Raw genomic sequence first — 25,805 nt, forward strand, 5'->3', positions numbered from 1 at the left:
CTCTGTCCAAACGATGTAATAAAAAACCTTCCATATCAATAACAGTGTTTGGAATAGTGGGGTTCAGCCAGGTTTCAGTGATTAACAGCACGCAACAGTTTTTCACAAACTTACTTGAGGAGACCTGTAACCTTAAGTCATCCATCTTGTTTGCCACTGATCTGGCATTAGTCAGAAAGAGACTTGGGAGTGGTAGTCGCTTTGTCTGTTTTTGCAGCCTATACAAAACACCAGCCCTGCAGCCCCTTTTTTTCTTCCTCTCCTTACGTTTCCTTTTCCTTCTCACTCTCGCTTTTGCTGGAATTACAGTCCACAGAGAGCCAGGGGACCTTGCAATCTCTGATGGTATGCCATGTTTCCAAATAAACTTAGCTGTTATCTCCTGTTTACATTGCAATCCAATCCTCATAAGTTCACAATTGCTGTAGAGTATATTCACTCCGCCGGAGGTATTCACAACACCATTGATTGGTGTCCAGCGTGTGGGATACGACTGGTCCAGTTGTCCAGCGGTCCAGCAAAGCCTTGGCAAGTGTGCCCAGAGCAAGGGGGGTCTAGTCAGGGACAGTCTGAGGCGCGTAGGTAATCTTCTAGGTGTACCTCACGGGGAGGTGCGCTAGTAGAAGAACGTGCCAACTGGGGAGACTTAGATTAAGGTGCTCTGAGGCAGCCTAGTTTTGGCGGGAAAAAGCTGAGGCAAAACTGCGTAGTAACAGTGATCTAGCTTGCCAGCTGAGAGGCCCAGCAGAGGGGGGTAGGCTCTGACTCGATACTGTTGCAAGTTTAGTGCTGAAGAACAGCAGCAATCTCTAGGGAGAGCTGGTTCTGAGGCAAGAAGGAAAAAGTGGTCGTTTTATTTTGAGGCTTGACTTTTAAAGCAGCCTGTTCTGAGGGGGGATTATGCCCTTGACTCGAAGCCAGATGGCCGAAATGAGTGAAGTGAAAGACCCCCAGATTGACCAAGGTTCTGAGGATGAATTTGGCTCAGTGCAGGGTGACAGCACAGGAGAGCAGAACCCAGAACTTAGAAAATTGCTCATAGCCCAACAGCATGAACTGAGGATGAGGCAATTTGAAATGGAGGAAAGGGAAAGAGAAGAAAGGGAAAGAGAGAAACAGAGGCAATTTGAGATAGAGAGATTGGAAAGAGAAGAAGATGCTGAGAGACACTGGGATGTGACGAAGCAGCAGCTGGGAAGAAGAAGCTGTTGTGGGAGTCTGTGTGTCAGACAGGGTACTACTGTGTGTCAGAGTACCAACCTGATAGGTTCAGGTGTCTGCTGGTTAGCCAGAACTGATAGGTTCAGGGTCTGTGCTTCAAGTTAAGGGTTCTGGGTGAACCAAACTGTATGCTTGTATGAGTGAGAATAAGCCACGTTACTTTATTTTATTCACCTGATTGTTTATTTTTCCCTGTGTGTATTAAAATAAACCTTATTCTTTTTATTGTTTAAAAATCCATCCCTGGTCTGTGTGACTTCTTATAGGGAATGGTTGGTGGCAGCTTAGTGTAACTGTGTGACATATCCCAGTAGGTCTGGGGTTGTCACATTGATTGATTTTTCCCTTTCTTTAAGGAGCAAAGAGACTAAGATACCTGCACCACAGTATTCTGTGCTCGTCTCTCTATGAAGGAGGTGGACATCTTTAGCAAAGAAGTAAATATAAAATGCACACACAGAAATTCTGTTCTTTGTTTCCAGAATGCTGCATCCAGGGAAAGCAGCATGTATTTACCTCCTTCCTAGTGCTTCCCAGCAAAGCTCTTTCTGCAGCTGTGAGACCTCGAAGTGAGCTTGATTAAAAAAAAAAAAAACAATGCCTGAGACACTGTGGGCACTTTGCTGAATGTCAGGCTCCATCTGTGTAGGGCAGTTGTGCAGCACATGCACACATACCTCTGGCAACACATAGGACCTACGGCTGGCCATGCTGAATGCATCTAGTGATACATTTGCACTACCTGTTCTTAAACATTGCTAGAATGCAGTCGTCATCTCACTTAATGACAGTAAGAAGGACCCCTACTTCTCTGGAACAACAGGTAACCTGGAAGAGCAGGAGACATGTCGCTGAGAGCTACCACAGCGCTTCTCTTTTCGAGTTCTACAGACCCCTCTCCCCACCACAGTCTAAAAACATATTGTAGGGCATACAGATTGTATTTACTAAAACTAGTATCTGACTTGTAGTTAATTTGTTGATACAGCAAAATGCATTGTTTTGAAAAGGTCAGGAGGGGAAGCTGTGGTGGAATATCCGCTTAATTGCCTGTATAGCACAGACGAGACAAAGGATGTCCAAGCCAGTGCTGCTAGAGGCAGCTGAATTACTGGAACCGGTAGGGACAAGTGGGTTGTCACAGCTCTGCTGACAACCCACTGCTCGTTCCTTTACCTCCTTCTAGGCAAGGTGATTGTAATATGCTTTATATGTGCCTGTCTGTACAGGATGGTCACCTGGAGGTATCTGCACAAGCATGGCGACTAGGCAGAGATGATGTAACAAGGAAGACTTCCCACTTCTGCTCCAGCGCTTAAATTGGTCTGGGGGATAAGTAAAGGTGCTGTGCTCTAAAAGCCCCAAATGGTACAAACGGCCTACAGGTTGCCTTTCTGCTCCTCTCCTTCTGCACCTCCTGTAGTCCGGAAGCCAAATGCTACAAAGTGAATGGCAGAACAGAGTCCTGGATAGCAATAATTGCACCTTCGAATGATATACAGTACTTGCCCTTTCCAAAACTTAAGGGCAAACTAGAATATCTTCTAGAAGCACTGCAAGAACACTCTCATATCCAGAGATCAGGAAAGGGAAGGTTTAAGCCTGCTTTTGTATCCATGCAAAGGGGTGCTGTCTGCTCTCCCAAGATGACGGACGAATGATCCAGCTGGGGAACTGCTGTTTTATACACCGCACCAACTGGAAGACTCTGGTCTCTCAATCAACTAGGGCTTTCAGAGTGAGGATTGAAGCATGCAGAAAGACAGCAACTAGGGCTGGACTGGAGGATAAGATTGAGATTTATTAGATTATACATATTGTGGAGAAAATGTGAAGAGAATTTTTCTTCTTCTAACACTAGGAATCAGGATCATCTAAGGCAGGCAACAGGTGGAAGATTCAGGACAGAAGAGGAACTGGATAGGCTTTTCTCTGATCCGACAGGCCCCTTCCTATGTGATTAAATCCAAAGACTGAAAAAGAAAATAATATAAGGTACACTGAACATGTGCCCAGAGAAGTCTTTGACAGCTGTTTCATTGCTCTGAAGTGGTAATATTTCTTTTAGTTGGAAGAGTTGGTTCAAGGTGGAGGGCCATAAAGGACCTCACGCTACCTCTGGCCATGAAATCAAGAGGAACCAAAGAATCACATGGCGCTACAATCAAGGAGTGATGAAGACATGTGGCTCCAAGTGTTTTTTCCTCTAGCCAGCATGGAAATGCCTCCAGCCCCACAGGGCAGGATCTGCAGAACAGATCTAGTCTTGGATGAATGCCATATGAGAGCCTTGCTTTGGGGTGTATTTTAGATTCTGAAGCACAAAACCCAGATGCAAACCAGTGAAATGGGTGTCTCTTTGAACACTTTTAATGTTTCTGCCCTGGCCAGTGGCTCCCCATCTATGAAGGCATACACTTCCTGTCTACCTCAAGAAGCTTCCGTGCCATGCTCAGCTTATACTTTGACCTCTGTGCCTTGGAGTGCCCAAAAGGGTCTTGCTGGCATTAGAAAGAAAGGCCTTGCAGCATAGCATTCTACCTCCTGAAAATTCAGCTCATTATGACTGATGACTTGTAATATATCCACAGCTCCTGTTCCTCCCATGTACACAACTGATGAAGGATGAAAGCAATGTGACACCTGTTTGTTTGCATCATGAGCTCCGTTCTGTTGCGGGGGGTGAGGTGAGGGACAGAGCACACATCACTCAGAAAATCTTTTGTAAGCCCCCGAAGTGTTACTGCTGAAATGCAATGGAGAAGAAGCAGGAGCTCATGAGAACATCCCTTTGTGGACTCCCCTTTCGACTAAAAAAAACAAGACAAAAAAAGGTCTGTTTCTTAAAACCCAGAAGGTGTCAGGACTGCGTTCAGCCCGGCGTGCACAGGAAATCTGTCCATCCCTGGCTTCAGCAGCGTTTAAAATCACAGCTAATAGGTTAACAACTGTTTTTCTTCTGCTTCAAATGAAGAATATCAGAAAGCCGGGGGAATATTCGGCTTTCCAATTTGTACCGACTGCTCAGTGCTCCCTGCAATGTGTGTTTGACAGGGCTGACATTTTGTACTGCTGTGAGACGGGAGGGGGGGACGCGTGTGACATTTTTATTCATGGTGGCGTACGCCCTTGTAATGATCAGCCCCGGTCGATGTGCTTACTGCAGCAGCCCCCGAGCCCTCGGAGAACAAACAGGAGTCGAAGGTACCAGCAGTTCGGCTGCCTTGTTAGACACCACCAGGATCCTAACGAAGAGCAACTGCTGGAAAATTTCACTGTCAAATCCTCAAGGACATTGTCAGCAGAGAGCTAACTGCATATATTTCTCATTTAAACAATGGAAAATTCACCTATAGTGTATTAAGCAAAAAGACAAAAAGCCAGGCCAGGTTTTAAAACTCTCTCATCTTTTCTTTTCTTGTTTTTTTTAACTGGTCATTCTCGGAGCTTCTCACGGGGCCAGTTGCTGGAATTCACATCTACAAAATCCAGGCAGACCAGCCGATTTAAGATGAATACCAATAGACATGTATTTGATTATCCAGGGATGGGTGGAGTATAATGGGGAAGAGAGAGAATGGTCTTCTCTTGCAGCTGGAATCTAAAGTAAGTATGTGTGCACTATCATTCCTGAACTATGTCAGCATGCTGAGTTTTTGGTGGTATTAGGCTGATAATTCAGAGGGCTTGCGTGGGAATCAGGCACTACCCTCAGCCGTAGATCTTAGGTATATGACTGTAGACAGCAATACTTGCTGTCCAACTCAGGCTAAAATGATGTAGGGCCACGCGAGAGAAAGGACTAGAAGAAAGCTAGTTAAGGTCTTTCTCGAGCAGCAGGTGGTTTCTCATGAGTCTAAGGAGGCTTGAGCTAGTAATCAGGATGGCTGGAAGGGTCGAAGAAGAATCTGGAATTCCCACATACAGAGAAGGAGGATTCCATATAGTGCCAATCTAAGCCAAAGAGAACTGGACCGGCATTTTAGCCATAGTGAAAAATTATCTCATCAGGGTTTGGGCCTGCCTTAGCTGCCCAATTGGCTTTGGAAAGGAACAGCTCGCCATTCTGCCTTCAAATGAGGTACCCCAAAAGAACTAGGGAAGGATGCCAAGAACCATCTGGGAAGGTGAATACATCTCCCGAGGAGATCTGCAGCCCACTGCTGGGAACCAGTGTTCTACATTATGAAGACTTTGGCTTCGACTGTTAGGAGAGCAGAAGTCCACGGAAACCCAGTGGAACAAATGGATTTAAATTATAAGAGAGAAAAATCTGAGCAGACATTGACACCTTTCTGAAGGCCAGAGGCGTCTGCCAGAGGGAAGGTGGTGGACTCTCATGCACTGGAGGTTTTTAAACCAAAGGTTAGTCGTCCATCTGTCTGGGATTCTTTGGCTGTGGATTCCTGCCTTAGCAGGAGGTTGTACTAGCCGAGTCCTGAGATGCCTTCCAACTTTATAATTCTGTGGTTTTAGGCTTCTTGAGAGGAACCACAGTAGGTTTCTTTGCCATCATTAAAGATCCTTCTCAGTCTCATGGGGCATAGAAGAGGGGACCTTAATCACACCTGAGAGGTGTGTGTTTTCCTTTGACCCAGGGAATCGCACGGTGGCATGTAAGCAGACAGTGATCATGGCTGAGTCAGAAGAGCAAAGGGCCTGTGGTTATTTCCTAGCAAACGTCTCCAGAGAACAATGGGAAACACCCCAGACAAGAGCCTGGAACTCTGCTGTTTGTTTACAAGCAAAAGGGATGAGCCGAAGGGCCAGTAACAAGGCAGCTTCCTGGTTGCAGGAGCAGGTTCGGTTGAAGAGCAGGGTAGGAGAGTGACTATCAACCTGTGCCAGCCGAGAACTGCAGAGAGCCAAGGATCAAGGGCATGGAATTAAGTTTGGACCAGTAGCTCTGGATGGAAATACATACACAACAATGTGAAGCTTGACAGTGTCAAGATGCAAGGCCAAAAGAAGCAAAGCAAAAGGAGTCCAGAGAGACCCCACAGAGACCAAAAGGCTCTCAATCTCTGGAACTGCAAAAAAGCACCAGAAAAGCATTCTCTGCACTGCCCAGTTGTTGCACTGAAAAGCTGCAACAGCCACAACAAGGACTCAGCCAGCTCATCTGACTTTTACGAGGAGAGCAGTCCTAGGGTGACATTATTTTGTCACAGCTGCAGAAACTAAGGCGGCCCCTCTGCCAAACGGATGAAAAACTCCAACAGGACGGGAGCAAAAAGTCAGCCAGGTGGCTGTATGGCTGCCCAGTCCTTTAGTTTGGATCTGTCCCCTTTGCGAGCAGACTGGCGACTTCTAACAGCAACGCAGGCGGCACATGTGGCTGGCCACCAACTACCGTCAGGCGAGCCTCAACGAGTTAAACTTAAATGTTGCAGTTGGCTCAGCAGCACCGTCTCCCTCCCCTTTCAGCTAATCTGTCACTTAATGAAGAAAAGCGCCCAGCGTAGGACAGCAAGAGCGAGCTGCCGGCTCACTTTCAGCAAGCTGATTAAGGATGTTCAACCAACAGCAGCCAGCAGACCTCTCCCCGACAAAAATAAATAGACGGTATGCAAATGTGTTTGTCACTCTGACAGCACATCTCAATTAAGGCATCTTGCCGGGGCTGGTGGGCTGCAGAGCTACCGCAGCTACAGCAAACCAACCCGCATTATGATATGGGGGCCATGACCCTCATCGGCATGCATGCATTTTTTTAGGGAAAGGATCCTGCTTCCCTTTATGAGGCAGAGGCAGAAAGCAAGTGCCAACAGAGAATCTTGCAAAAGGAAGGAGAGAGGATGAGCCCCCTCTTCTTCATCTGCCTCGGCAGCTGCAGTAACACTTCTTTTACCCAGGTTTTCATTCCTTTAAATATCCATAAGAAGAAGCTAAATAGGGATATGAATCTCTCCATTATTTCTGGAAGAGAACAAAACAGGGGCATCCACCCATATTTCTGAATTAAATACTACCTTTTCTCACCAAAGTGATTTGACAGCCTTTAGTATGCACATTCCCAAGGACGGGACAAAGGCTGCCAAAAAATCTGTGGCATGTGCCGTTAACCATTTAGTATCCTCTCTTGAAGAGAGACCTACACCCAGGCAAGTGGCTCACCTAAAGGCAATCCCACTGAAGAACTGGGGATGGTGAGGGACCACAGAAGGTCCTCTATGATTTTAGACTCACCCTCTTCTGCTTTATCAGTCCACCTCCCTGTGGCAAATCAACTTTCTACACTGCAATAGAAACACACATTCCGGGGAGAAAGTCCTCAACCAGAATGGCTTTTCTTGGCATTCTAGTTTCTGGAAAGGGAATGTGATAGTGCCGATTCTGCTGATGAATGGAAAAGAGGGACTAGGAAGAGCCGTGACAGGTATATCAGTTCTAAACCCTGTAAATGGTAAATGAGGAATAAGTAGTTGTGTTGAATTAATTTTCTGCAATGGAAGAAAAACTGAAGTTGGACCTGTCTATCCACACAAGAAAAAGGTACCTCGGGCTAGACAAATACAGAGATTTCATTTCAAATCCTGAACTCCTGTTCTAAAAATAATGAGAAACATGGAGGTTTAGAAACAGTATTAAGATGTATCAGTGAATGACTGCAACCTGTCCTTAAGTTCATTTAAATAATTAAATGTGGTATCTGCTGTTGTTTTAAATTTTTTACATGTTTAGAAAATATTACTAATAGTGCTCTTTCATATACAGTAATCATCTTTGAATCACATCTACTTCACATGGGTGCGTACAAAAATCCGTGCTAATTCTCTCCTGACTCTTTAATATTTAACTTCACAGACTAAAGTACAAGATTAAAAATCATTATTAAAGTGTAACGTTAAGAATTATGATTCAAATCAGGACTGAGAAATCTAGTGGTGAGATAAAAGAGCCTCTCCCAACCCCTTTCACGAGGCCTGGCGAAGCAGCAGCTGGAAAAAGTTGATTTCAGCAGAATAGCAGTATAACATTTTATTTTAAAAAAATTATTAGCCGCTCCAATTCTGGCTGGTTTTCACAAACTATATTGCTAGAGCCATAATAAAAATAACCAGCCTGTGGAGCACCAGAGTCAATACAGAAACATGGAGGGTGCTATTAAAGAGCCATTAATTGATTTTCCAACCTCAGTTCATTGCTTTTTCTGTTCAAAGTCTGCCGAGGTGATTATTATAATAAGGTGCACGCTGTTGACACTAATGATTGGGCTAGATAGCAGAAGGACACCTTAAACGGAGGCATGGGGAATGAGAGAGCCATTGCCACTACCATGGAACTGGCAGATGTCTCTTCCCTTCGGGGCAATATGTGGCTCTCAAGGATGCACAAAAAAAATACTGTACAAGCAGAGGATACACAAGACTTGTGTGTCATACAAGGACAGCCTCAGATCTTGAGCTTCGTGCAGCTCGCAACTTTTTCAGTTGAAGACTCCAAATCTTGCAGTCTTAGCAGCGGCACACAGAAAGTCCAGTTTTCTGTAGAGGTCCTTCACACAACCCAACAGTCTATGCACCCACAAAATCTCAGTCTGTTTGCACACCACCCAGAGCCGCTGTTTCCCAGGCCCCTTCGTCATGTGAAAGAGAAATGCTGAATCCTTAAGCAGTGCACTTCAGATGCTCACTCCTGACACCCAAGATATCAAAACTCTCCCTCAGAATCCAAACGCTGGAGCAGTTTGGCTACATACCTGCCCAAAGTGTACAGTGATTGGCCGCCGATCCTCTCGGAGTTTAGGATCTCTCTTTTCGTCCAGCGGAGAGGGTGCCGACTGTGGCAGTGAGTCTTCTGGCACGGTGGGGCAGCCGTTTTCAGCAATGTCCTGCACGGTAGAGAAAGGTGAGTTGCATGGCTAGGAACATTCTTGATTAAGGGTGAGGGGCATGAAGGTGGTACTCGGGAACAAAGCCGCCTGAAGTGTTTTGATGTTAGGAATGGCAAACGATTATGAAAAAAGCGTAAATAAAAGAAACAATCAGCACACAGATGGTTGAAATGCTCTGTGCCATCACCAGTTAAATGCAGAATCAATACCTACACCACAGAATAATTAAATGCCACAAAAGCCCAGTTGATGCGGTTCAAAATGGGAGAAAAGTCTAACACAAAGAAAACTCTGCAGTTGATAAACTGTGCAAAAGCCAAAACTGGTGAGCTCATCTGATGAAGGGAGCCCCTGGGCCAGGGCAAAACAAAGCCAATGTGTTGTCTCTGGATGGCTGAATAAGGCCAAGGAGATGTAGGCTCAAATCTCTTGTTTTATCATAAAGCTCATGCAGTGATGATTCCAAGTCTACTTCTCTCAATTCACAAGCCAAATTCAGAGGAGAATTTATTGGCCATTCAACAGATCTACAGAATGTCACCATAAAGACATCACAAACAAGGTAGAACACTCTTCTCTCAGAAGCTTTTCTGGGTTATAAAATTGCTTATAATACCACTCTGTTCTTATCTTTTGTTGTTCACATAGCATTATGTATTTATGGCTGTGATTTTACAGCTTTCTTTTGCACTGAGATACTATTATGTTCAATAGTATGCAAGTGTTGCTTAAAAATAAATATTGGAGCTAAAATGAAGTATGGTCACAGATGCTAGTGGTTCTCAGCCATTGATTTCCAGTTCATTGCTCTAGACTTCAACTTACAGAAACTGCAACCAGCCTGGCCTAGCTACGGAGAAGGGAGACTTGCTAAGGAGGCTGCTGGAACTGCAGCTGGGCCTATCATGCAAGCCTCAGAACGAATCAAGAAGGCCTGGCACCCCAAGTGAGCCAGAGGTTATGGGGATTAAACTGACTCCGGTTAGCAGTGCATTGATCTCCTTGCAGTGGTACTCTATACACCGCTTGAACATACAAAGAGGTTCTAAGGGGTGGACTGACTCCATCTCACAGAGATCTCACAGAGATATATATTGGGCACCCCAAGGCCTTAATCAATCAATCAATCAATCAATCAATCAATCAATCAATCAATCAATCAATCAATCAATCAATCAATCAATCAATCAATCAATCAATCTATCTATCTATCTATCTATCTATCTATCTATCTATCTATCTATCTATCTATCTATCTATTTCATAGGCCACCTTTCTCCCAATAAAGGGACTCAAGAATGCAATCTGTTAAGAAGAGGTCCAGCAAGGTCAAGTCACACAAGGTGCAAGGTGACTTCGCAGATAGAGAAAGATAGAGAGATAGCTAAATCGGATGCCCTTCACTTCAATCTGTATCCAAAGCTAGTTGAAAGCCCTGCCAAAACCCAGATTTTAGGAAGAGAGGAAGTGGCCTTATACTAGGTAAAGCAGCCAGCTCATCTAGTCCAGCGCTGTTGACTGTCACCAGCAGTGGCTAGTCTTAAGTCTCAAGCAGGGATGGATCTTTTTCATGACACTTTTAACTAAAGATCCTAAGGATGAACCAACATGAATTTGACCCAACTCCAGGAGGCAGTGGAAGACAGGAGGGCCTGGCGTGCTCTGGTCCATGGGGGTCACGAAGAGTCGGACACCACTTAACGACTAAACAAAAAGGATGAAACCTGATTCCTGCTACAAACAAATCATGTGAGCTACGAATAAGTAATTATGGTCCCTCTCTTGTTTATGTTAGAGGTCACTTTGAATCTGGTATGTGTCTTCTAAGAGAAAAGAGTCCATCCTCCTGAAGATGATTGAATGCAGAATTTTCAGGGCAGTCATTACAGCTCCTGCTGCTCCTCCTTTGGGATTCATACACATCATTCATTTTGCAATGTGCAAATACATTCAAATATGAATGGTCTACTGATTAATTAAAAGCCAGCTGGTTGACAGGGTGCTTTAAAAGACTTTTCAATCAGGTGCCAGTAAAGATCCATGGGACTTGACAAGACGTTGGCTCTCAGATTTTAAGAGATATGGGGCCCTGGTTTCCGTGATGGCCTAACTGTGTGTGTGTGTGTGTGTGTCCATGAACTATGTAATGAAACATGTTGGATGAGGCAAGATTGGGGGGCAGAAAATAGCAAAGGCAAGCATGCAGGATCCCCTAGAAGATCAGAGAAGCAAGCAAGGCTAGGACAATCAAGTCATTGAACAAAGCCTAAAACACAGTGAGCCTTAGCCTTAAAAACTCTTTACAACAGTGTCAAGGAAATAATGCTTGGTAAATATAGAGAGAGCGCTGCATGCCCATGTGACCCCGAAGCCAACTCTTTTGATGGACCGACCTTTGACTTGCCCCCCTCAAGTTCTACTCTTGCTCAAACACTTTAATGAGACATGTAAGCTGATAGCCAATTAGAAATGATTCTTTTGGACACAGGATGACCTAACGCACTGGGGTCAAATGAAACAAAGGACAGATGGACCTTATGAAGAGCTTTGTCTGCTCCAGAGAGGAAAACAAGAGACTTTTTCAGACCTAGTTGATGGAACCATGGTCTGCCAAGTTGGGCAAGAAGTGTGGAAGAGGAAATTAAGAATTTGTTAAAGAAAAGTTCCAAGTTGGAAACTTGGAATGAATAATACAACACGTCCTCCTCACCTTTGTTGAAGACGACAAAGGTGCGACATTAAAGCAACAAGAGCCACAGATGTGAGCAATACAACTTGGCGAGGGGTTTAGAGGCCTCATTCTGTGGGAGCAAACAAGTTAGGGGAAAAGGGTCAGTGGCAGGTGGATGTCGTTCCCCTGGCATGTGCGCACCTCCTCAGATGAACTTCAAAGTACTATATAAACAGGGGGTAGAAAACAAAAGACAGAGAGGCAGATTAGGCTGATGAGACAAAGAGACACAGAATTTTGTGAGACCCTTCTGCCAAAGTCTGGACTCTTTTTACCTATCTCTGGAAAAGAAAACCAAGTAGCAGTAGTTTGCCCATCATCTTGAGCCCACCTTGAAACTCTGTAGTGTTCTTCCATATGGAAACGTTACACTAAAAACTGTAGCCATTTCCTTCTACTTATGTCCTGTTGCTGCTTGGGCCTCTGGAATATAGAGGTGGCTGAAATCTGGCTGCCATAAAGCTACGCTGCATACGACTGATGATGGAAGAATATTGCCGTTTCTGTTTGCAATGCTGGCTGAAAGATTTTCTGGGAGCACTAGGAATACTCTCTTTCCCAGCACCCCAGAAAAAGAAGCCCCTTTTCCCCTGGGAGTATTCTGGCCACGAATGTACTGGGATAGCGCTGATCATGCAGGTCGGTCATGGTAAGGAACTTCTCTCTAGTTTGTCAACTCTGCTATGCCATGCACATTCATGTTTTCTCAATGAAGATCCTTTCCAAGACCTCAAACATCCCTTTCATCAATTCTCTGGCCTAACCTAGAGCATGCTGCTCCCCTTTTGGACTGTGCCTTTACACTCTCTTGAAAATGGTGTTGAAGGTGGGGCAAATGGACTGAGCAGAAGGTCATGGTGGGAAGTGACAAATCAAGTATTAGCTTCATTTATGGCTGACCCCTGATGTGTGTGTGTCCCTTCACTGAGCTCCAACCATTTGCAGGAGGCAAGAATGAAAACATCCTCTCCCTTTGTGCTGCCCAATTCTGTGGAGCTGGGACTCAAAGGAGACAGAGTAAGGAGATGGTTGAACATGGGTCTCCTCCTCCCTTTTGTGAACTGAGGCAAATGGGCTGCCTTTACTTTAGCAAAAAAAAAAAAAAATGGCACTGGGCATAAAACAGAAGCTGCCACATTGTTCTCTGTTAGCAATCATTTGCTCTCAGTCATAAGGAGGCTGCGCAAATGATCGGAGACGCTTCTAAAAAAACCCAGATCATAAATGAAGAAGGGACGGAAAGGGAGCCCCATTCAATCTCAGAGATCATATTAGAAGAGGACCTTACATACACTGGGCTGACCTCTCCAGAGGTCAACCTGGCATTTCCCTATTTGCAATTCAAACCCAGGGCTGGAGCAGACCAAGGGCAAAAACAGGCTCTTGATTATATTGGAAAGGTCACCATTGCTATGCACAGCCAGAGAAAGCTGCTTTCCCCGTCTTTGGTGCATTTTAAAAATTTCTTCCATTGTCATAAGAGGAAAAGCACCCCTATTTGGCAACAGAGACTGCAGAGGTAAGGCTGAAGGTTTGGCTCTCTCTGCCAAAAGCCAGGGCACTTTTCATGTTAATGCTGAGAAATATACAAAGGAGCAAGAGGGTCAGATCCAGAGGAGCCTCAAATTAGTCAGCCAGAAGAGAGGGGAACATCACCACCCAGTCTTGAGGGTTAGGGAAGAGAGGCTCCCAGCCTGTTCTCCCCCCACACACACACACACACATACACACAGAGGCAGAATTCTACTTACAAAAGTAAGTAAAACCTGTCATTAGCGGACAAAACCAAAGGCGATTATCTGCTGAAGGCGATTGGAAAACGGCTCAGGCTGGGCTAATGGACCTGTCAACAGCCTGGTTCAAAGGTGTTCCGAAGAAATAGAAGTCTGTTCCTGAAAGACTATTGTTGCTATTCGACTCGCCTCCGATATGGTGAAACCTCCTGCTCTAACATTACTTCTTCACCATGCTGTGTGTGGTGGAGGGAAAGAGGGGGATGGGGGATGGACATGAGTACTGAAGAGGAGCAAAGAAGTCTGGGCCAGAGTACCTGAAGTGGAGATGTTGAGGGTTTTCTCCCTCTTTCGATACAAAAGAACCAGGCTGAGAAGTATTTTCAACAGTTGTTGAAGAGGCTCAAGAAAAGACTGAAAGAACAGAAGAGTGTTTGTGACATGGGTGTGTGTGTGAGCTCTAGACTCCATTGACTGGGCTGGAATATATGAATGAGGTTCAGAAGAATTAAAACAGAAATTCAAATTTAAAGCTGAACATATTTTCCAAACACTATATATTCTCCAACCATGTACAACAATATTGAAATGCTAGGGCCAACAACAAGGGAAATTAGGCCATAGTAAGGTAGGTGTATATAGTGTCAGCCAGTCCTTACACCAAACAGGTGGAATGCCATGTCCTTGATGGAATGAGAACAGCTGGGCGTTGAAGATGCATGGAATTTCCAAGAGATTGTCGTAGCCTGCTAAATCCTGGTGGGGCAACATAGCCGAAGCAGCTTACCTGCACGACTGGACAGATTTCTATGCCTCACCCAAGGAAGGGCACATACAAATGCAAATTCACCCAATTCATTCGCTCATTTCGAGGAACATTTCTTCTTTTCTTTTGTAATCCATTCACTTACACACACATAAACAAATACACACCCAGTTGGACATAGCAAGAGATAGGGCACTTGAATTACCTACCTCCTGTCCTATCCTGATCTCTCTGCAAGCCGTTTAGACTATAGGTCTGTCCTACTACAGATTACTACAGTACTTGCTGTTCTGGAAGCTAGGTAAAAATGCCTTCAATGGATAATCATCTTGTTTCTTCCCTTGTGTTAATCAAGCACATGGGGCCTATACTGTTGTTGTAATGTGCCATCACACTGATTCTGTCTTAACCCTTAACGGGGTTTCTCAAGCATGTGAGATCTTCAAGAAGTGAATTCCTGTGACTAAGCAGGGATTTGAACCCATGTCTCACAAGCATATATTCATCTCCCTTTTTTTTCTATCGACTCCAACTCCTTGGATACTATATTTTGAGCAAATCTGCACTCACTTCCATCATGGTGAAAATAGTCTCTCTGAATGTCAGATAACGGTCTCACTCTGGATCAGCATCAGAGCTGCTCAGAGCTGTTTTATGTGGTGATAACTTTGTACATGGATGTGTGCTTCCACGTAGGAAAAGGCATGTCTGTATCTCACGGGTAAGCAAAGAATCCCACATGTGTGTATTCTGCTGTCCAGATAACACACAAGAAGAAATACACAGGCAATCTTTACACAGGATAATTTACAAGGGACATGCATGCTTTTTCTCCACATACAACTATTTTCTCCGTAGTTAATTTGTAGCAACTGAAGTGGCCCAGAGGCTCTTGACTTTCCACACAAGAGGGAAAGAAAGAGGGGAAAAAAGGAACATTTCTTGATCTCCCATGAACAAGAGGCAGGCTACCTGAATCGACTTTGCCTTATCCCATTTTTCCCCACTTTTTGGTACAAGGGGCACAAATCTCATGTCAGACCTTAATGTATTTGGTTTTTGTCTGTGAATATTTATAACAGTGGGAAAAAATCCAGGACAGCTGGTAATGCATTTTGAAGTGTGTTAACAACACAGCACCAAACAGCTCTCTATTGATCACATAATGCCTTTTTTTCTAGCCAAGTATTTCTTATACTTTTTTTTTAAAGCATACAAACTTCAAGTACCTTTTGCTTCAAGCGGTTTTTCACCTCTTTTATTCCCATTTTTGCATGATCTTTTGCCTGCATGAGAAAAAGGAGGGGGAAGGAAATTAGCTTGAGTCAGAAACCAGAATTAAGGGAAACTAGGCTGAATTTTGGCCCATCAGGACCTACCTCTCCTGATTATTGAGAACAGGAAGGGGGGGGGGAGAATTGGGCCATTAAGCTGAAGACATAATGGATTAAAAAAAAAAACAAATACAGAGACAAGAGGTTAAAAAAACAATCTTTAATGAGGAGAAAGGAGATTTTGTTTGTTGTGAATGCCTCCTTTATAAAGCCTGGGCTGCTTATTCTATCCTCCTAATTATTTTTTATCTCTGCTGTGCAGCTACGAAGGTGAGAAGCCGAGTTGCTTTTTACCAGGGCAGGATCCAACCTTTCTGCATCTCAGAAAAATACAGGCGGAAGGCACAAAAATGTGCTTGCTAGCAGGCTGGCTGTACCATTTAACAGAACTCGGGGATGGGGAGGAGAGAAGAATACCCGTTTCAGAATCCATTTTATTTCAACCGGGTTTCTACAAGGCATCTTCTTTGCATGGGGGTTAAAGATGGGCAATAAGTCCTAGATGAGGTCTCCTCGACAATGGCTTGTGTCACAAAGAGAGGACTAGGAGCAGGGTGGAGAAGGTTCGGCTCGAGCGATTCAGATGAGATCTGACCCTCTCTGATTCTTACCTCCTGCATGAAATGGCAATTTCAAAAGTACTATCTGTATGGGAACATCCTGCTCCTTAGCTCTGGTGAAGTGCTCACAGGTTTAGTCAAATTGCTTACTCAAGTCACATCCTGGAAAAGTTCCTTTCTGAAATAACAACTCCTCCAATCCCCTAAAACTGGGACAAGCTGTGCTCCCCAAAGAATAAAAGAGCAACTTTCCAAACTCGGGTGCAAATGCATGCCATTGTGATGCAGACGGACTTAAAAACACACACACCCATCCCATATTTATTTAGAGGAAGTGTGTTGATACTTACAAACTTGTAGACAGTCTTCATGGCAGGGTTTGCCTTGGTTTTGACTGTATTCAAAATGGCGCCACTTCCTTTCTACATGCAGGAAAGCAACATGGCAAGAACGTGTTAACTGGAGCGGCACTGGCATCATAATTTTTAATTCTACACACAGAAGAGCATATTCCATGTTTCTCTACAACTGCTTTGCAAACACTATTTGCTAGCCTCAGCAAATGCTACAGGACCAGGAATAGAGGCGATATTGCTGTGGTTTCAGGTGTTTTGCTTCTTAAACCTAAATTTTTAAGGCAGACAGAAGGTGAAGCATTTCAGATACTGTTATCTACATATTTCTTCCCCTATTCAACTGTTTTTAAAACTGTCACCTCAGTTTTCACCTGCTAAAAGGACAGTTCTAGAATACCGCAGCATTTTCAGTGCTCACCCAAGGGGGTCTCCATATCTATTGGATTTCTAAACAAAATGTTACAATATGAAAATATCTGATTTATTGACTGCGCCAGAACAACTTTCCCCTCAGTCGGAAACTACTCACATCTGTCCTCCTTCTCTTGAGTTTTTAAGAGAGGAGAGAGAAAGGTAAGCAAAATCCACCTACAGATAATTCCAGAAGGGCTGACTTCACGTAGACACAACCAGGAAAGTGTGCAGACTCTGGTTTGTCAGACAGAATAATCTAGCATTTCGGTGTTTTATTTATTTTTGCAGCACATGTTGACTTGTGCTGCATAATGCATTATTGTGATAAATAAAATCTGGCGTGCACAAAAGGAGGAGAACACCCTCTCCACACACGCACACAACACAATTAAAAGTCGATGTTAGCACAATGGTGTTTGAAAGGCAATAATTAAAACTGCTTTGTACTAGTTGTTAATTAAGGATTTACAAAGAAAATGTTACCCAACAAATCTTATCAGAAATGGTGCTGCACTGAAACACTGGAATTTTTTTTTTTTTTGGTTATTAATTTATAACATTTCTTCTTCTGCAGTTCTCAGAACAGTATTTGGCATTCTGTGGGAACATCAGAGAAGCCAGCTGGATATTTTTGGAGGAACTTATTTTATTTCTCTCAGAACCCTTTGTGATCAAGGATGCTGGACCATTATTTTCTACTGTATGCTGGGAGTAAGTCTGGACTCTGAGTAAGGCAGCTTCTGCTAATTATTTTTTTAATTTTTTACCATTGCTGCCTTAACAGGGGTATAATATGGAAGGATCATTTAACACCAACCTCAGGAGTTAGTTGCAGTCTGTTGTTCCTATTTATCACATGGCACAATTCAACTATCCATCAATTAAGGGCTTTATTCTAGATTCCAAAAGAGAATCTGCACCCAGCCCCTCTCTCCTGCTGCAACAAAAAAAATTTCTGTACCAACCAACAGCCTGGAGCTTAGCTGACTTCGAGGGGCCAAGGCTAGCTCCCGACAGGAAGTGAGAGCCATACTCCCCTATTCAGAAAAAAAGCAAGGAGCATCAGGACCACAGGCCACACTTACCCTGACCGTTGACAGCCACAGGTGGTAGAGCTTGTCACTACCTAACCCAAAGAGACAGCATACAGGTGAGAATGAGGGCAATCATCTTATTGAGTCACTGATGTTCTCCCCCTCTACCAAAATACAATGCTAAAGTCATTTATAGCCCCCTCTTTCCCCCCCCCATTAGTGAGGCAGCATTTCTTTCTTAATGCATATTTTTAAAAAAGAAACAGAAACGGCTCTTTATTTTTGTCTAAATCTAGCAAACAGGTTTGCTTCAATACAGAAAGCTGTTTAGAATGTTTGTGCTTTCTTTCTCTTCTTCCGTCACTGCTCAACGTTAGTTAAGGTGGCTTTGTCCCTTCATCGCTTGCCTGGCTTGGCCACTGAACTCTGTTTTGGTCTACAGATGTCAGGTCAGGAGAAAGGGAAGTAACATCACTCCAGGATCAAACAAGCCAGGACAAAACAGTGTCTTTGAAAGTACCAGGGCTGCCAATCCAGAAACCTTGCAAGACACCCCCCCCAAGTCAAAACAAGAGCTGCTATAAGTGTTGGGAGTCCCAACAACACCTGAAGGGACAGCGCTACATTAAGCAGAGGTACGGATACTGATCTCAACCAAACATGTATGTCACATACATTCAAAAGACGTTCCCAGCTTTGTTAATACAAGTGATTCATAGACTTTTTTCCCCCTGGCTGTTGCCTTGTCAGGCAGCTGGGAAACACCAATACAGTCAACCCTCGACTTACAAACGGCTCGAGTTACAAACATTTCGACTTACAAACCACTCTGATAGAAAAATATTGACTCGACTTGCACACTTAGATTCGAGTTACAAACCAAAAAAAACGTGTTTGAGGTGGGGAAATCATGAAGTTTGAACTTTCAGTTAACCGTTGGCCAGTGAAAAGGGTGCTTACCTGCTTCCTCGCTCTTCCCAGTGTTTTGAGAGTGGATTTGGAGACAGTCTTCAGACTGCCTGGTACTGCTGGTATTGCCTGGTACAGTGCGGTACGGATTGTATTTTTATTTTTTGGCGCTTTTTTAATTTTTGATTTTTGGATTTTTAAAAGGTGTTCCCGCCCTCATTTGCTGCCCCCCCTTTCCCCAAAAGGTGCTTGTATTGGCTTGTCTTGATTTAAAAGGTGCTTTTCAAGGTGATCTGTTGTCTGAAAGGTGCTTGGTTTTTTCCAGAAGGTACTTGTCTTGGCTGAAAATGTGCTTTTCAGGGTGTTCTGTTGAAAAGGTGTCTGTTCCCTCCTTTTCTCCCTCATTTCTTTCCTTTTTTTTAACCTAAGTTATCTTAGGTTAAAAGGAAAGAAAGAAATTCTACCCCTAGTGGTAGGAATGGATTAACCGGCTTTGCCTTAGTTCCTATGGGAAATGTCCCTCAACCTAAGAACCAAAAACAGCCGGAACAGATTAATTGGTTTTCAGTGCATTCCTATGGGAAATGCTGATTCGACTTACAAACTTTTCGACTTACAAACTGCCTTCCAATACGGATTAAGTTTGTAAGTCGAGACCCCACTGTAATATTAGAGACAGAGCTATAAATATGCTTAATCTTGGGATGGGGGGGGCTTTCCCCTTTTCCTTTTTTATTTTATTTTTTGTTTTGTCCCCCAAAAGCTTTATGAAAAGGAAATCCTCATCAAGAAAGCCAACCATTAAGCTAAAACATCTCAGGGCTCAACATAAAGGGACAAGTCGCAGACTACGCGCGAGTAGGACATTAAGTCCCTGGACACAAAATTCTATTGTTTCCCCTTTTAAGCCTGTCAAATGTCTCTAGCAAGGATAGGGAGAAGGTCTGGCTCTCTAGATTCTGGCAGACTACAACTTCCATCATTCCTCACCATTAGTTATACAAGTTAACATGGATGGGAGTTGCAGTCCAAGAGAGTGATCCAGGAAGGAAGAGCCAGGCTGCCTTTGATCAAAATCCTCTCCAGTTCAGCAGACTGTGGCACTCGGTGGCCAAGCGGTTGTCTAGGGAAAGCCAACGAGCAGAACAACTGAAAGCCTATCTCTTCGGAAGCAATTGTATGCCGCAGATCTGCACCCTGCCTTTCAAACTTGAATTTACAAGCGTGGTTTACATCTGGTTCTCCATTTCTAGCTTAAATCACAAGCTTGAGCAATGATTCCTTCTTACCAGCATATTCGCTCAGGTTGATCTCTTCCTCAAAAACATCACTGAAGCCTTCTCCAGAGTTAAGAAGGTCAAGGCGGCCGTCAATAAACTTCAGAAGAGGGAAAGCAAAGTGCATCAAGCATGAATCATTCAGGCTGCCCCACAGAACTGAAGAATACCCTGCTGGCAACATGCTAATACTTACTAGGGTTTTTTTTCAAAAACACTGAAAAGTCTTGTGGCACATTTAGTGCTCATGAAAATAAGTTAACATTTTTGTTTGTTTTTTGCCACAAAAAACTAACCCCCGTACCCCAGAAATGTCATTTCCAAGTGAACACGAAGCCTAGAAAAGCCATGTTTTCATTTTATTAGCAGACTGGAGGAGCACTGCTCAAGAACCGAGCTTTCCTATCCAGTGCAATCTCCAAAATAAAAACCAGGAGGGCCCATGTAATAGATATCAGCAGGAGGAGGACTAGAAAAAAAATATTGTTTTACGGTTACAGAATAGTGGGAGGAAATGGAGAGAAGCTACACTGTGCCAGAAAACAGATCATCAGCAGTGCTGGGGGTGGGGTTGGGGGCAGAATTAATGGAGGAGACATCCCATTTTGACCCATAAATTACACTAATTAGGGAACAAAGTGGCCAACCGTATTTCATGGCACACAGACCAGTATAGATCACAGTTCAGAAAATAAAGGTGGGGGGAATGATTGTTCTTTTATTTAACAAGCTAAAATACCTGCTTGAAAAGCTGCAGCTGGATGGCATTCTGCAGGAACTGCCGCATGGTGGCAGACCGGTGGGAGACAAAGGTTTCTTCGCAGAACGTGATGGGCTCCCCCTGAGGTGGAGGGAAAAAGTCGTTGTTGGGAGAAAAGGTTGAAGGTACGCAAAATGCTCACATTCTCAATAGGTTGGGCTAATCTGAATTAAGCATTTTGCCACGTCGTCCAAGAGCATAAAAGAGGCAGGCCTAGCCCCAGCTATCATCGACTAACTGAAGGCTACACATCACAACAGCCGCCTAGAATGGTCAAGCTGACCACATAGGCAGGGTATAAATAAAATAAATAAATAAATACTGTGTCAAAATGAGACCAGGGCAGATTAAGTCCGTTGCAGCTTCAAAGAAAGCAGTAGAAGAGTCTGACATGGCAGAGGCTCAAATCCTTTCAAGGTCTGCGTGCATGATAACTCCTACTGTACAATCCAGCCCACTTCCAGCTAAGTCTTTTCATTTATAAACCATGGAATTTATAAATGTTTGTAGCTGTTTGTGCTACAAACAGCTTGTTATTCATGTTGAATGGGCCAAACGGAAACTAGAATTCTTGCTTGGGCCTTCTTCTAATAACCTGGATTTTTTTTTAAATGCATACCACACCCCACACCCCGTTTACCTCTTTGGGGCTGTGAAGGAATCTTATCTATTGGAATGAGTTGGGCTCATGGTAAAATCAGTTACACATTTCTGGGGGAGGAATGACACCCATCTCCTCTCCACACCCACCATGCCCCCAGCATGCTGAAACATACACCACTGCAGCAAAGGAAGTAAACATATTTATGGCATTTCAAAAGTGGCAGTGATAAAAAGCAATACAATTATATTGATGTAAAATTAATGCAGAGTCCTTTTCACAATCTAATAAAAGATTCATCCTGGACTTTTCACTGGAGTGGGGGAATACCTCAGTCCGGGTAAATGAGCAAGGAGACCAAGTTGTTGCTGCTACTTCCACTCCAGTATCTTGATCCTGTGATTTTACACTGGACTCTGGAACAAAAGGGATGTTTCTGGGCCCCTCCCACCAAATCCTTTCTCAATCCCCTTTCCTTACAAATGGCAATACAGAAACAAACATAAATCATGAGGGAAAAGGGAAAAGCAGCAAACAAACAAAAAATCGGGGTGGGGATGGGGGGATGAATTGACAGTGATCCACTCTCTTTCGCCTGTTCCCTAGTTTCTAAGGTTGCTGTCAGAGAAGACAAAAAAGGCGGCAGAGAAAAGATGCAGATTTGGTGAAAAATAATCAGGTCTACAGCACAATCTGCATAGGTGGCCATTTTCCATGTCACATCTGTGAAAACCTGGGGATATGTTAATATCCCCCCTGCCGCCTATTCCGGAGATGAAACCCACAAACATTTGTAAATACTCCACACTCATAAAACACCTCAAACTCACAATGGAACATTTACGCACATGAAGGTAAAGTATCAGCAACTGTTCAGGGCACAACTGGGTATAAAGGCCAGGAAAGGGAATGGCTGCAATTGATGGTGATGGGTCTGCTCTCTCTCTCTCTCAGGCTGGATTATAAATTCTGCATATAAATTCTATTAGGAGGGAGAAAATGATTCTGCAGAGGAGTTTTGACTTGAAGGATTTCTATTACGCAAAGAGCTGTGAGCACTGGCGGCCAGAAGTGCAACCCATGAAGAATAAATGGCCCGCACACTTAATTAGACCCAACAGGCGCTACATTCCTGTTTGCCTCTTCTTTAAGAGAGAGAAAGAATATTTTATTTAACAATTTAAACCCAAAGTTATGACTTGGTTTTGAAATTTAGATTAACCCCATCTTTGATTCGCAACTTTCCCCTGTTACAAGTAAAAGAGGGACACCAAGAGAGATCTAGACAAGCCACATTTTGCTAGAAGAAGAGGCCAGGAAAGTTTGGTCTCCTGGGGATCTGGGACTACAATCCCACCCTTGATCCTTTACCACCGACCACGCTGGCTGGGGCTCCTGGGAGCTGCAGAGTCCAAGGTCTCAGGAGGGCCAACGTTTCCCTACCCCTTCAAACCGCTCTGAAGATTTTATGAAACATGGCAGAGGTGGCTTGAAGAAGGCAGAAAGGTGATATGACAGCCATCTTCAGGCACTTGAAGGGTACTCACAGGGAAGATGCAGCAGCCTTGTTTTTTTGCAGCTCAAGAAGACAGGAACAGAAGTCATGGCTTCGCAGTAGAAGAGGGGAGATTCTGCCTAAACATTACAAAGAACGTTCTAACAGTGAGAGCCATTGAACAGAGGAATCAACTGCCTTGGTGGCTGGGAGGAGTGGATTGTCCTTCACTGCAGATTTTTAATCAAAGCTTGGATGTCCACACTTTAGGTGTGGATTTCCTGTACCAACAATGGCCTTGACTTGACAACCCTTATGGTCCCGTCCAGCTCAACAATTCTATGATTTTATGAAACACGGCTAATCTAGAAGAGTTTACATTCTTTACTGGTACGCCTTTTCTCAGATAGACAGCTCTTGTATTGACTCGAGGCAACAAAACTAGTTTTTGAGGGACATTTGGAGGGATGCTAAGTGGGATCCATGAAGATCCTAATCCAGTGAAAGTGGCCCTGTGTCGGGTCAGCTAATCCGTCCGTCTTGCAAAGTGGTCCGCTCTGGTGTGCAGTAGCTTCCCAGGGGCTCAGGCAGAAAGAGTTTGCCATGTCATCCTTTTAAATGGCAACAGTGCCAATCAAACCTGGGACTTCCCCGGCAAAATGATGTGGATGTGTTGCACCATGCCGGAGCTGTTCTGTTCTCCTCCAGGCTTCCTGATGGGCAGCATGCTCCCCCCATGGGCACCACCAGTCAGGGTAGCAGGCAGGCAGGTCTCTTGGCTCCCTCTGCCCAGAGGACCATGCTCAGACATGAAAATCCCATTTGCTAATTGACTGCACAACGGGCTTCATAGCAACACCAGCAAAGACGGTCTTGGAGAGAGCGAGACGCCTCAGAAGCTGGCGCTCTAGGAAGGTTAATCAAAGGTGGCAACAGAAGGCGGTTGGGAAAAGGTCACATTTCTCTGCTCTTGCTGTGTAATGGTCTCCAAGGAAACCTAATTATCCAATGAAATGCAACATATTTACGGTGGGTATCTTATCTGTACAAGATCTACTGAGGTCACCGGACCAGTGACAAAAGAACAGCATCTTCCGTGGCTAGAATTCACACTTCCTTGCAGCAAAACATCTCAGAGCAAGGGAGGGGGGCTGGGTGGATATAGACACAAAGGTGGGGGGTGAGGAGGCAAATAAATGGCTGAAAGGCCCAAACCATGGAAGCTTGGATGAAGAAGGAACAATAAGCAGGTAGAGAAATAATCAAGTGCACAAGAAATTGGGAAGCAAACACACAGGACTAGAACTTTTTAAAAAGACTATCTCTTCCATCAACTGCCACCCAAGCATTCCTGTTAAAAAAGAGTGTAAGGTTTTGTTTGTGCTCCACCTTCTGTCACCAGAACAGTTTCTTAAGCTCTTCCGCCCTACCCCTTCTCTGGCAAATGATGCAGTACCATTTATTTATTTGAAAAAACACGGTATGGTTGGGAAATGGCATCCTCGTTGCACCTCACCAATGAGAACAGCGCAAAATGACGGTCCCTTGGGAAGGTTCTTGACTCTCCTTCTTGGATGGTGCCGTCATTCCCTCAACATCATCGGCAACTTTTGGCACAGTGGGCTTTTCGTGCAAATGGCACTTGTGCACACAACAACTGCAAAGGTGCTCTTCTGTGAGGGTGTTACGGGTGTTACGTACAGCCTGGCTACATGATCACTGCCAATCCCACCCACTCCCCTACAGCTTCTTTTCACACCTTAGCCATGGAAACAGGACAACATCAATGAGCATCACTGGTAATGGGAGGGGGGAGGGGGGAAGCGACCATCTAATTAGAGCACATGAGCAGAGAAGCATCTGGCTCATAGCATGGCAGTTTACACATCTCCTTGAGTTGTCGTGGAGACAAACACATGACCAGCTCAGCAATGAAACTCTGGGGCATGGATCCAAGTGAACTCCTAACATGTTCTGACAGAGAGCAGATGGGCGGCTAGTTGGAGGGCCAAAAGGCACCGAGGTGGCTTTCCTCCAAATTGGAATGTGTACAATGATCATATTCATCGGATACAGTCAGGCAAATCGTACAACAGCGAAGCTGGAGGAGATCCCCAGGGTCATCTAGTACAGGGAATCCATCGCTAAGGCACCCCTGACTGGTGGGCAAACAACTTAGATTTAGAAACCTCCCCTGAAGGAAAGTCCACCAGCTCCAGAGGCTGCAATACTGTCAAGCCACTCTTACCAGGAGAAAAGTCTTCCCAATGTTTAGTCAAAATCTTCTATCTTACCGTTAGAATCTTTTGGCTCGGCTCCCACCCTCTACAGCAGCCTATAGCAAATTTATGCCATTTCCCATGTGGCACTTCTCAAATCTTGTCCTCTCCAGGATAAACACACCTGGCTCCATCAACCATTCCTCACGGGGCTTGGCTTCACTTACAGAAATTGCATATCGCTTTCATGCTGGTGCCCCTAGACCTTTCTCCCAGCATGCCTCAGAGGAAAGAAACAAAAATCATGGGGTACCTCTTCTCACGAGTTCCTCTAAGCAGCTGCTGATTGGGCAGGTTCCTAAGTACACTTTTGGTCACTCTATAAGAACACCTTCCTCATTATACTGTTTGTAAAACAAACACATGTGTGTGTGAGAGAGAGAGCACACACATACAATCTTTTCAATAGCTATGGGATTCCCTTTTCTGTGACACAAAAGCCTAGCAAATTTGAAAAGGGTCTGCTGTAAAAAGGCATTTTTTATCTGGCCTGGATTT

General features: G+C 44.3%; 1 protein-coding gene across 7 annotated transcripts in view; it reads right to left on the reverse strand.

The window, feature by feature from the left end:
* The window catches only part of DENND1A (DENN domain containing 1A), a 215,392-nt gene that overhangs the window by 21,617 nt on the left and 167,970 nt on the right, over positions 1 to 25,805 (reverse strand). For 6 of the 7 annotated variants that reach the window (XR_012082234.2, XM_020793327.3, XM_020793325.3 and 3 more), the window contains exons 14-19: positions 20,912 to 21,013; positions 20,185 to 20,272; positions 18,038 to 18,078; positions 16,533 to 16,604; positions 15,518 to 15,574; positions 8,924 to 9,055 (exon numbers count right to left, since the gene is read on the reverse strand). Coding sequence is in view for 6 of the 7 variants with exons in the window: in XM_020793327.3 (XP_020648986.3) it covers positions 8,924 to 9,055; positions 15,518 to 15,574; positions 16,533 to 16,604; positions 18,038 to 18,078; positions 20,185 to 20,272; positions 20,912 to 21,013 (492 nt within the window). In the remaining variant the exon portion in view is untranslated. Of the gene's footprint in view, positions 1 to 2,541; positions 3,195 to 8,923; positions 9,056 to 15,517; positions 15,575 to 16,532; positions 16,605 to 18,037; positions 18,079 to 20,184; positions 20,273 to 20,911; positions 21,014 to 25,805 lie in introns of those variants that run through there. The other variant, XM_020793330.3, reaches the window with a different exon arrangement.

The sequence above is a fragment of the Pogona vitticeps genome, chromosome ZW-PAR (genome assembly GCF_051106095.1).
Source record: "Pogona vitticeps strain Pit_001003342236 chromosome ZW-PAR, PviZW2.1, whole genome shotgun sequence".
NCBI lineage: Eukaryota > Metazoa > Chordata > Lepidosauria > Squamata > Agamidae > Pogona > Pogona vitticeps.